The sequence below is a fragment of the Ursus americanus genome, chromosome 1, assembly GCF_024610735.1.
Source record: "Ursus americanus isolate L20-20 chromosome 1, mUrsAme1.1.p, whole genome shotgun sequence".
Taxonomy (NCBI): Eukaryota; Metazoa; Chordata; class Mammalia; order Carnivora; family Ursidae; genus Ursus; species Ursus americanus.
The window spans coordinates 38,010,099-38,023,209 of NC_142127.1; the positions used below are offsets into that span (position 1 = coordinate 38,010,099).

The 13,111-nt window shown below is 34.1% G+C and overlaps 1 protein-coding gene across 11 annotated transcripts in view; it reads right to left on the minus strand.

The window, feature by feature from the left end:
* The window catches only part of CCDC148 (coiled-coil domain containing 148), a 242,728-nt gene that overhangs the window by 167,585 nt on the left and 62,032 nt on the right, over positions 1 to 13,111 (minus strand). For 10 of the 11 annotated variants that reach the window (XR_015723919.1, XR_015723916.1, XR_015723924.1 and 7 more), the window contains exons 2-3: positions 7,760 to 7,822; positions 6,687 to 6,808 (exon numbers count right to left, since the gene is read on the minus strand). Coding sequence is in view for 5 of the 11 variants with exons in the window: in XM_087860951.1 (XP_087717077.1) it covers positions 6,687 to 6,808; positions 7,760 to 7,822 (185 nt within the window). In the remaining 6 variants the exon portion in view is untranslated. Of the gene's footprint in view, positions 1 to 6,686; positions 6,811 to 7,593; positions 7,715 to 7,759; positions 7,823 to 13,111 lie in introns of those variants that run through there. The other variant, XM_087860960.1, reaches the window with a different exon arrangement.

The following is a 13,111-nucleotide window of genomic DNA, read 5'->3' on the forward strand; positions in this document are numbered from 1 at the left end:
AAATTCAGAGAGGTTAAAAAAAACTGGTCATGATCATAAAGCTCATAAACATCAGAAACACATAGAACCCTGGTGTTCAGATTGGCTTTTATATGATCCTTCAGCAGAAGATGGGGAAAAGTTAATTGGACAAGTTGTTAGCAAGCCTGGCTTTAGTTTCAGCTTCAGCACCTACTAGAAATATGACCTTGAACATGCAATTTTAATCTTTCAACTCCATGACTTCATAAATAAAGTTTAAAAAAATTTAGCCAAACATTTTAAAAATTTAGGCAAACATTTATTTGAAGGAATTTAACAAAGAAATTGTGAAAAATCATGTGACATTGGAGACCACATTTTAAATTAAATTTAAATTTTCCCCAAATTTTATGGCTTTTTAAAAATGTAGTCCATAATTAGTGCTTTGGGGTTTGTTGACAAGTTGTATCAGGCCTGGATCTGTTTGCCTTAACATCCGTTCTTGGCCATCTCCCTGATCTGCTCCATGTCACAGAGCAGCCTGTTTCCCAGACAACCCTACTAGTGCAGGCTTCCAGCTGGTTTCAGCCAAAGGGAGACACTGGTTTAGGAGACTGGAGGGAGGGAGGAAAGGAGAAGCCCCAGGATTACTCTGCCTGCCTTTTCTACTCTCAGAGTGGTCTCCAGAAGCATCTCTATCTTCTCCATTGCTCTAACTTTTCTTGACAGTTCTATGGTTCCAACAATTTCTGGGTAAACTCAGCCCACAGGATGTGGTACAGCCTTGCTTTTTCTAATGTCCTTTTGACCCACGCAAGGCAGTGACTTCTGCTGTTGTCAACCCCTGTATTGCTTTATGGTCCCTTGTTTGGCTTCTCAGCTCTACACCTGTGTAACCATTTCCTGCATTAAAGACCCCTCTACTCTAAATCCTCAATGTCTGTTTCCTGGTTAGACTGATACTCATGTGTTTGCTGAATTCACAAACTCCATATTAGTACTTCTAAACATCTACAAAAGTGCTACTCTCAAATCAGAAATTTGATGAAATATGCATATTTTTGTTTTCTGTACTACTTGAATACTTAGTACCCTAGAAGCTTTAACAGATCAATGCTGAAGATATAAAAACTTCAGAAGACAAGTCCTAAAAAGACTCTTTATAATGCATGCTATTTCTAGCTGTCATTGACTGATTGCTTTAACCTTGAGTTTATCTTTCCACTGTTCTGGTTACTGATTCAAAATTAGGGGTATAAGAAAACAAAAACATGGAGTCAAAGTCAAATCTTTTCCTCAGGAGGTCTTAAGAGTGCTACAATTATGAAAAGTACATTTAAATAAGAACAGGAGGGGCGCCTGGATGGCTCAGTCAGTTAAGCGTCTGCCTTCAGCTGAGGTCATGATCCCAAGGTGCTGGGATCAGCCCCCCTAAGGCTCCGGCCTTAGCAGGGAGTCTGTTGCTCCCTCCATCTCTCCCTGGCTTGTGAGCTCTCTCTCTCTCTCTCTCGTTCACTATCTCTCAAATAAATAAATCTTTTAAAAAAGTAAATAAGTAAGAACTGGACCCTACAGGAAAAGTCAGCAATCCTTATTCTACCTACTGAAAACCTAAAAGTCCATAGTGTTTCTAAAATCTGACACTCTAGCGTTTGCTTTAAGATGCCTGAAACCCATTCCAACTACTTGCCACCTACAGCCTTTAAAGTTTGTTGCAGCAGACACAACTTTTAAAATTAAATTTCTTTGACATATTTGGTCCATGTTGTATAAAAAAACTAAAACACATTGGTGAAAGACGTAGACACATTTTTATAGCTTAAAAAAAAATCAATGTTGTTGCCTTTCAGCCCAGGGTGAGACCAATTAAGTAGACTATAAAAGTGAAAATAAAGCTACTATTTTTCACTAGACACTTCCAATATTTTAAAGAACATCCTGATTTTTTGTAAGTTTACTCACTGACTCTACTTCTGTCCTCAGGCCAAAAATGAAGAAAAATAAAGTCTTAAAAGAACAAAAAGATTTAAAGTTGTATCTTTATCAATAGATTTCCAGGTGATTCCAATGTATTTTGCTGGCCAATAAGCCATATGAGATCAGTATTTAAGGTGGATGATGATTTATGCAGAATTCTGGTGAATTAAAAATAGCAAAAATAATAAATTCATTAAGGAATAAGAAACTAGAGGTTCCTATGTGGTTTATTGTGATGATCCAAGATAATCAGACTCTAAATAGGCACCTTAAAATGCCATGAAAACCCTTTGGGCCAGATGACCCATCTTTAAATAAAAGCAACAATAACTAGTAGACAACTTAAATGTTGGTTACATACGTATATACATTTGTCAAAATTCATTGAGATGTACACTTAAGATCTGTGCACTTAACTATGTGTGAGTTATACCTCAACAAAGGTAAAAGAACAGTTAGGTATATAAAGAACTGTTCACATAAATAAAAAGAAAAAAACTCAACTACACTAAGATACAATTTCTCATCTATCAGGCTAGCAAAACTCCAAATGTGTCACAGAACACTCTGTGAGGCTATAGGGAAACACACTCTTTCTTGTTGCTGGTAGGAATGCAAAATGGTGCAACCTCCCACAGAAGGGTATCTGGAGGTGTAGAGTGAAATTTCATATGGATTTACCCTCTGACCTAGCAACTTTACTTATAGAAATCTATCTGAAGACCATACCGACAAAAGTATAAAAAGATAAATGAACGAAACTATTCACTGCAGCACTATTTGTGATGGAAAAAGACTGCAGTACAAAAATTCCATCAATCAGTGATCCTGCCAAAATAAATTGAACCTGAATCTCATCAGATCTCCAGATATAACTGCCAATTAACTGGAAATGCAAGAGACAGAAAAACATGTTAAATGACACCATCAGGATGTAATCAGCAAAATCCAGAGCGTAAGAAAATATAAAAGACAAACAATACAATTTTTTCAGAAAATAAATTACAAAAATACAAGAGGATAGAAGAGACCTAAAAAAAAAAATTAACTGTAATATATGGATCTTACTTAGATACTGACTTGAACAAGCTTTAAGTAAAAAAGAAAATTGAAGACAATCATGGAAATTCAACACTGGATATTTGAAATTATGAAATTATTAGTATCCTAATGGTAATGCTATTATAGGGCTTGGGGTGGGGCTGTTTAGCCCTCATCTTTAGAGATACATGCTGAAATATTTATGGTTAAATATTATGATGCCTGAGATCTACTTCAAAATAACCTGGCACAGGGGAAAGTTGTGGTAAGGAGTATAGAGAAAACAACAGCCAAGAGTTGATCGCAGTTGAAGCTGGATAAATTACATAGAGATTAATCATTCACTCTAATTTTGCATATACTTATAATTTCTGATAAGGTTTTAAAAAAAGAATTAGTAGACAGATACTTCGATGGACAACAAGAAATATTCATTCTTGCAAATCAAAGCCATTCAAATAAAAATAATTATAAAGATCTCTTTTCGACATAACCTAAATTAGAAATGAACAGCTAACATATAATGCACCAAAAATTGGTCTCAGTTTCCAGCCGAAATCTACTCTTTGGCTTCAGGTTCAGTCTCAGCCTGTGACAGACTAGATCACTCTATGCTCACATCAGTGTCTTATCTGGCAGCCCAGAAATTGTGCATGATCAATGACATAGACACATCTGACCAATATACCAATATCTGTAATAGAAACTAAGCAAGTCTCCTGAATTTACTGTTAATTAATAATAATAATTGTAAGAAATTAATTATTGTTGGTTTATTTTCAAATATAACTATGTACTCTAGATCCAACTTGAAGCAAACACCTCCCTTACGCGCTTTAAATGTTAACATTCTATCCTTCAGTTTAAGTATGTTTTCATTTAATATTGCCAGAATATACTGCTATAATAATTAACAATGGTTGTTAAAGCTGTTAATTTCATCTGCTAGAAAATAACACATTTAATTAGTTTAAAAAATAGGAAATGAATTGATATTTAATATAAATATTGAAAGAATGCATTAACTCTGTAACATCAGGAAGAAAAATATTCTTCTTGAGCCAATGCATATTTTATAAAAATGCAAGTAACAATATAAAAAAGAGTAACAGAGATGATATTATAATCATAATCCTAGTTGGTGTAGACTGATTGGTATCTATGTTAGCATTCATAACATTAAACAAAATAAACTTTAAGAATTATACTTAATTTCCAGTTATCTGATTCCATTTAAGCCATGAATCTTTCAAGGAACTGTCCTTTTTAGAAATTGTTCACATTTTATAAGAGTCAATTAAAAGCAAAATATCAACTTGCTATCTCTAAATTAAATGAGAAGGAAAGACCAAAACTCACATGAAACAACATTCTCAATACATCTTTCTTAGTCCAGCTATACTAAAAAATGAAAACTATAAAAGGGAAGAGGAAAGTACTAGAAAATGATGAAGTGTCCAGGATACATTTTGTTCTCACTAACTGAGATTCAAAACAACAGATACTATAAAAATGCTTTAACAGGACAATTCCTTATCATTATGAATCTATGGAGACTAAAAATGGAAACAAAAAGCTTATCGAAATGATTGCTACAGACTGTGAGCCATTTTCTAGTTGAAGACAAGGGATTTTTGAGATTTGCCAAGCTATAAATCCCAGGTACGGTTATTTCCAGAAAATATGTAACTAAAAAGCTTTTTCCTGAATTATATCCTATGAACAAAAAGGTTACTGATGTTATTTAAAGTGTCACTTGAAAGTGATCATCTGTTTAATCTCACAAATATGCAACAAACACAGTGACCAGAGAGAAGTAATCTAGCAGCTGACAGGGCTGAGAAATTACTGCCCTTGCGCTTAATATCAAAAATTGAAAGCCACATCAATAATTAAGATTTTTAAACATGTTTATTCTTTGATAGTGATTCTTTTACCAAAGAGAAATTCACTGTGACCAAGCACTGAGTTTTGACACTCAACCATTCTACATTCAGCCAAAAAAATGTGTTTTTTGTACATGATGGATAGACAGATATATAGATAATATTTAAGAAGTATATGTATATATATGCATACATATGTATATATTCCAATACTGACAGGGTGTAGAGGAAGTATCTGTGGTTAACACTTTGGGAAAGAACTTTTTAAAAAACATTCATATTTTTTTTGCCCAAACATTTCAATCATGGGAATTTATCCTTTGAGGGTGAAGGATTCTAAAACATGAAAAGTGTCTCTGCATGAAGATATTTACCGAAGTATGATTTCCAATATTATAAAATTAGATATAATCCAAATATCCAAAAATTGGAATGTGATAAGGCATGTATCTTTTACTATTTGAAGTACTCATCACTCCTGTTTTGGCTTCATTTTTATTGGCCTTGAAATCCCAATTCCAATGTCATTGCCTCAGAAAAGCCTTCCCACTCAACTAGGATCAAATCCTGTTAGTATACACCAGACAGCATGTTTTTATTATTTGATAAACACTGACTTTCCTCCTCCTCTCCTGCAAACAGTACATGCCATGAGGGTAGGGGATGTATTTTGATCATTATTGTATTATCGAGCCACGTAATAAATATTTATTTATAAGAGTAATTAAATATTACATAATAAATAAATATTATAAAGGTATGTGGCAAAGTGTTAGGGGGAAAGTATACAGGATTTCATGTCTATGTTTATCATGGGAGAAAAAAATATGCATGTCTATGTTTATGTCTATATGTGAATGCATATATGTGATGTATATACAATGGGTCAGAATAGAAGTTAGAAATATGAAAATAGTTTTATTAGGATGATAGTTAAGTAAGTGATTTTCCCATAAAATTTCTTTCAATGTCCTGAAAACATCCAGTTCTTTTAAAGTTATATCTGAGCTGAACAAATAAGGCCCTTTTTAAGAAGTCTCCTTAGTTTGAGGGGATATAGCTCATGGATAGATAGTCATTTCTTTAGAACAGGTACGAAATGCACTTTGGAATCATAATATTTGCCTTTTTAAAAAGACATTAACCATAAAAAGCCATACAAAACTAATGTAACACAAAAAATGCTAAATGCAAATGAAAACTTATAAATTACTTAATATGTCACTTTGCCCAATTAGATTTTTAATGCAACCAAGCAATGAAAATGTTGTTTGTAATGTACTTTATTATGTGTACAAGAGAGAAACATACTGTATGAGTAATCCTGAATCATACATGGTCCTAAAGTACTGTGCACAATCACTTGCACATAAACCCCTTTCAAAACTAGTCCAGGTTCACCTTTTTGGAGATTAGGGCAAAAAAGGGAATTGTGGAAAAGAGAGGCACCTGAGGGCATATTTGTAGCATGTTGCAAAAGGAGCCTTAAGTCAGATGATAATCCATGGCTAGCACTTATTTGCAATTCTTATTTTTCAGAATAAGTTAGAAATTGTTGAAAGCTAATAAAATAGCTATCTTTCTAAAAGTAAAGACCTTGGAGTTGTTATGAACATTAACTGAGGAATGCATGTAAACTATATAGCACAGTGTCCGAGAGCATTCAATAAACACTAGCTGCTATTCACTATTATTAATAGTTGGAAGATTCTAAAAACTATTTAGAATGTCATTTACTTTCACATTTACATTATAAATATCATTTTACTTCCTGGAAACTCAAGTTTCCAAAGCACACATACACACATACACACTTCTAACCTTTAGCTCTATAGAGGCAGAAGCTAATTTTTTTGCTTCCGTTAATGCATGCAACTGTTGATAGTCTACTGGTTTATACTTGGTGCTTCTCACTCCATTTTTCATACGGAACACCAGATTATCTGTTTTTCATTAAAAACAGAAAATGACAAAGAAAAAGTATCATATTATTGGAAGTCTAAATATAGCTATGGCAACATGTCAATTGCAGGTCTTATTTTTGAATATTTTTAAGCAAAAACAAGAAATAATAGTACAACATTCATAGTATATTTGAACCTCTATCTCTGGAACTTTAAAAATAATTACCACTATATACCTTGCATAAAATTACTTCTAAAAGAACAGAAAGGGAATATTTCCATTTTAGTAAGTATATTGAGAATTTTAGAAAATTAATGCCAAGATACAAAGTGTGACCATTCTTTTTATTTAAAAAGTTTTAGGCATCAACTGTGAATATTTAAATTTCATCTTATTATGAATCAAATTAATTAGATTTTTTAAGTCATAGCTGCATTTCTAACAGAAAAAAATGTAAATAATTTCACGTAAATTTGAAAAAAGGTTGAAATTGAAAGCTAAAAAATTTAATAGGCCAAATAAGAATAAAATGATATAAAACGATCAGGTGGGCATTCTCCATCCAAATACATCAAATGTCCTAGTTTAGTATGATATTAGCTGTTCTGAAAAAGTAAAACATAAGTAGAAGGTACTCAAAGGCCAAGTAGCAAAAAGTATAATAATCTGAGTAACTTAAGCAAAAAAACACAACGCACTTTTGCCCCAACTATATGAATAATTAATCCATACCATATAAAATAAGTATAACATGAATCACATGACTTTAAGTAAACTCCAAATGATTTAAGGACAAGCACAGTAAAGGAAAGTATGGTTTTCTTGACCACTGTTGAAGATTAAAGCATGCATTGTAAGGGAATTGGAGAAACCTTTGGTATGTCCAAACAATGAGCTTTCCATTAAAATTTTGAAAATCAACATTCCAACTTTACATCATGCATAATCCACTATAAATCACAGAACAGATTTGGAAGTAGAAAAAATACCTGCGCTATCATTTTTCTGAATTGTCATGAATGGTTGATCTCTTTTATTCAAGTCCTCCATATCTGTCAAAGAAACAAGAGACAGCTAAAATTTCACAATGTTATTTTCCAAACATTTTTAAAGATGTGTTAATTAAAGTATTTTTTATAACAAGGCCCATGACTGGGTGCTATAACTCTTTGTATTTAATAAAATTTGCTTCTCCAAGTTCTAGAAGCTTCCTTCCATTAGTTTTTTCCCTCTATACCTTTCCTGTCTTGGTGTCTCCTTCCAACCTCTGACATTTTAATCCTCCTCTCTTGGATTGTCTCAGTGACTGATAAATATTTTGTGATTAAAAAATTATCCTGAGTTCCTAGGAGGAAAAAAACTGCATAAATTTAAAAATAAAGCAGCCAGGCCAAGTGACTCAGTACTACCATTAAACAAATCAGCCTTTGTGGCTGATGCTCGGATGTACCATCCACTTCTAGAAAGCACTCGATGCTCAGCTCTCCCTTCTTTCAGAGTTGGACTCAGTTTCAGAGAGTAACCTTGTCCAAAGGTATACCATTGCAGGGGCAGCCTATACCCAATGACTGAACAAGGCAGGATTATAACGTCAGACCAGTTTGGACCCAATGTGGGTCACCCCCATCGGCAATATTTAATCCAGAGCTCCCTGTAGGATTGACGCAGACTTTGTTTCACCTGCATTGAAACTGACTTTTTCATCTGCCCAATCCTGCTTCCTTCTTCTTCCTTTCACGGATATGGATCCCTAATGAATATCTAGCACCTCAAGCTCTGCCTCAGCATCTCCTTCCTGAGAACCCAACCTGTGGTAGCACCAAACTAAATTAACATCTTTTTAGGGCACCTCCAGGGCAACAGACTAGTCAAATGGTACTTTAAGTAAAAATACCATTTTCCATAAATTTTTGTTCCATATCCACTAGGTTCAACTAGTCATGTCTAGTGGTTTTTACAGTAATCTAATTCTTCTTAAATGGAAGAAAGAGAAAGTAGCTCAAGTACATGACTTTTGGAAACTCTTCCAAGTTACCAAGAATCATGGTGATTGCCCACCAGCTTTCAGAATATAGCAATAAACTCCAGTGTGTAACTTTTATAGGGGCTCCGGTCAGGGAATTCTTGTTTTAAGCTTTCAATAACATAGACAAGCCTCCCTATAGTCTGGTTTCTACTCACATCTACATCCTATCCATTAGGATTCTTCTTTTGGGGGAGAAGACTTTCACCTGTCAGTCTGCACTGCCTCAAGCCACCATCACCTCCTGCCGGATGACGGCAGCAGTTCTACTTTGTACCCTTAGAGTCCATTCTTCACACAGAAGCCCAAGTAACCTCTTTAAAAACTCTAGTCTGACCTTGCTGAATCCCTTCAATGGCTTCCATTATCCTTTAAAATAGTGCCCTAAATGGCCTACAAGGCCCTGCATGAGCTTGCCCTTGGTCATCTCCCCATTCTCATCTCATCCACACATTTCAACCACACTGGCCTCTCTGTTTCTAAAATATACCAAGTTCATTTTGCCTTAAGGCCTTCTCATTTGCTGTCCTCCCTATCTTAAAGATATTTCCTTCTTTTTTTTATCTGGCCGGTTCCTACTCAGCCTTCAGCTAAACCAACATGTCACACTTCCTCAGAGACTTAATCAGGCTTCTCCACCTAAGTAAGGGAGAACCTTTGTTTTCCTCTCATCCCATTCCCTCCTTTCCATGATAATTTGTATCGTTCTTCACATCCCCATGTTTACTGATTCGATGTCTGTCTTCCTCCACAGGCTTGTGGACTATGTGTGTCTTCTGATTACATTCCCCAGTGCATAGCATAGGTAGTAAATGCTCAAAAAATATTGAGAAAATGAATAAAAGGTAGCTGGCGGTAGCTTGATGTCTTCTAGCCCCCAGAAGGGCTGCACTACCAATTCCTTAGTCCATACTATAGCCTCCCTCTCCAACAATAAATTCTTACTTTTCAAAAGTCTGCCTTAATAGTGTAGCCTACAGGCAGAAATGGCACATTTACATGTCTTTGGACGCCATCAGATCAATGAGAGAGTGACAAGGTACACAACCATAGGGAGTGCAGAAAACATGGAAAACTAAAGAGCATCCCATGCCCAAAGATAATCAAATACATTTTTTTCTTTTTATTAACAAAGTTATGCCACAAATAAAGCAAGTATCCAAAACAAATGGGTGCTGGATTTAGCAGCCAGTTCATGAGCTCTGGCCAACTGAGTCTCACCTCTAGTTTTCATCTTCATCTCCCACCCAGAACCTAACTAAGGCCTGCTATCTCCATCTTAGAGAGACCTTGCCAGTTCTCTCATTGATTAGCTTTAGGTATTTCCTCCGTAGGGAGCCCAGCCCGCTCAGATTTAGGACTCATTTTGGGGGGATTTAGATCGCAAGATTGAGGCCTTGAAACAAAGTGGGGTTTTGCAGACTCCCTTTAGGTTACCTTGGTCTAACATTGCTTAGATTTTCAGAGGAAAGTCATAAAGTCCACGCAACATTTCTCACCATTTCTATATGGTTCAAATATTAATTATGACTATAAGAAACTTTCAGTAGAATACATTCTGGAAATCAAAATAACGAACAAAAACTATTCTGTCTTCATGAACTTGAAATCTAGTTTGCTTGCAACTGTATACAAGACCAAGCAAAAACACTTCTTTTTTTTTTTTTTAAAGATTTTATTTATTTATTCGACAGAGATAGAGACAGCCAGCGAGAGAGGGAACACAAGCAGGGGAGTGGGAGAGGAAGAAGCAGGCTCACAGCACAGGAGCCTGATGTGGGGCTCGATCCCATAACGCCGGGACCACCCCCTGAGCTGAAGGCAGACGCTTAACCGCTGTGCCACCCAGGCGCCCCCAAGCAAAAACACTTCTTGACCTTCATTCTTTAATATTTATATATAAAGCATAAATAATTACTTACCTTTCAGGGATGCTGAGGATCTCTGAACTAAATAATTGTTAAACTGAAATAATATAAGACTGACAGTTGTAGTGTTTCTTATATCAGAAAATTAAAAGACATCAGATTTAGAATCTGAAAAGTTCACATATAATTCACTTTGTCTAACTTCTCATTTTAACGTGTGAGATGATTGCAGCTCATAAAATGACCAAGATCACAGAGAACTTCAAGTCCAAAATCTCATATTCACAAAACAAAAATCTCTGAAAATGAAGGTGTATATCATAATCAATATGGTGTCCAAATCCAATCTGAGCTGAAATAATTTGGTGGCAAAATTGACCCAAACCAAAGTTTATTTTATTAAATGTGGACATTCATACATTTGTCTGGAAGTGTTAATGTGTTTAATTACGGGGTGCTGCCCAGATACCATCAGTTTTAAGTAATATAGGGCATATGCTCTATATCACATTTTAAAAATCTGAAAAATCAAAACTACATCTGGCACCACAGACTTCAGATAAGAGATTGTGAAACTGTACTAAAACAAACAGTCCTTGATTCCCAAACAAGCATATGTCATCTAGGCCATTTCAATTTTATGCTTACTAGTGAAATTCAAAGTGGCTACTTCAGCCTGCAGTTAAAATGCTTTTGACTGAGTAACGGCTACTTGAACAGAATTTTCCATGTTAAATAATTTTAAAGCATTTAATTTTAGAAATTAATGCCATGTTCATATTATGTGATATTTTAGAAGTCGCTTATGAGTATGATCAAAATGTTAAACCTTTTAGATCTACTCAATTACCGACAATATTTTAAAATAATAAATTTTTATAAGAAGTTTCTTATAGTGTAGAAAGAACATTTTGATATATAATGTAACAATAGCCTCGCAGTAGCTAGAGGATTGAATAAAGATTTTAAAATAAAGCTAATTTTTACAGATTTGACAGACAATCTAAACTTAAAAGAACTACATGACCTCAACTGGTCTCTATGGGGTAGGTAAGCAAGAAGGATTTCTCTAGAGATCAGAAAAAAATAGCAAAGAGATCATTTATATAACAAGGCAATCTTTTTACAGTGTTAAAATTTGTATTATTCTCTTTCCTAAAAAAAATCTCTTTTAATACACCAAGGAAGAAAATCTCAGTTGTACTTCGGCTTAAAATTGTACAACGCATAGATAGTTTGTTAACTCTAAACTGCCTAACTGTGTAGATGTGTAGATTAGCCAATCACCCCATAAAGGTAAGTTTTCAAAAGTGATAGGGACTCTGCCAGGCCAAATAGCGTGAGAACGAAACCAATATGAAAAAATACCTTGGATGTAGCATCATATTACAGCCTTTTTTCATATGAAATGTCTCATTTCAAATGTGAGTTCAAAAACTATGGCCAAAGTCTGGTTTAAGCATTATTTTTCTAACATGCAAAATTCTCTTTTAAATTCTAAGCAGAATGGTGCATATTGCTTCCATTATGAAACATTATACATTGTAGTCAGCATAAGATAAAAATATTGTCCTGGAAAAATGAATGGAACCAAAAGCAAAACCATTAAAGTCAATAAAAATAGTTAAATAAAATGTTCAGTTACATAATAAATATCTCATAATTTCAAACATAATGGGGAAAGCTCTCACTCAAAAGACAACTACAAAAGAACAAACAAAAACAAAATATCCATGAATAAACTGTACAAGAAATGTGTAGGACTCATACCCTAAAAAAACACAAAAGTTTACTAAAGGAAGCAAAACTTAAGTAGAGAAAACTAATTCTGATTCTGTGGGCCAAATACTTACTAGTGGCAATTTTGGGATAGTAGGATTATAGTTGATTTTGATTTCCTCTTTTTGTTTGAGCAGAATTTCGAAAATATTTTTTTTACAGGAAGAAGAAAAATACATCTTAAAAAATATTAAGCCAGGGCAATAGTTATTTCAGTATAAATTAGGGGAAATGATAACACAGTTTCCATATTTTACCAGTCAGAAAAGAAACTGGGTTTCATGACACCAAGACTCCTTTAAGATGTGAACTTGTATATACAATATAATTTTCCACACTAATATTGAACTGACATATTTCTCACTAGTCTTCTATTAAAAAGCAGGGTATGTTAAATACATTTGTAGAATTTTCTAGAACTTGAAAATGTTAGCATTAAAATATTCATAAGTTGACTTTTTAATGCTGTATGAGGAATAAATATATTAAACTATCCTTTCAATTATAAAAGTACTGGTTAAATAATATGAAACTGTATAGAAAAATATAAGGTAAAAATTAAAATTTCCAGCCCTACTTAGCCCTAATACTACAAATGTATTTAGCCCTGGAAGTCATTTTCAATGTTTTATTGTATATTCTTTCAAAAATTTTCTATGCACATAAACGTA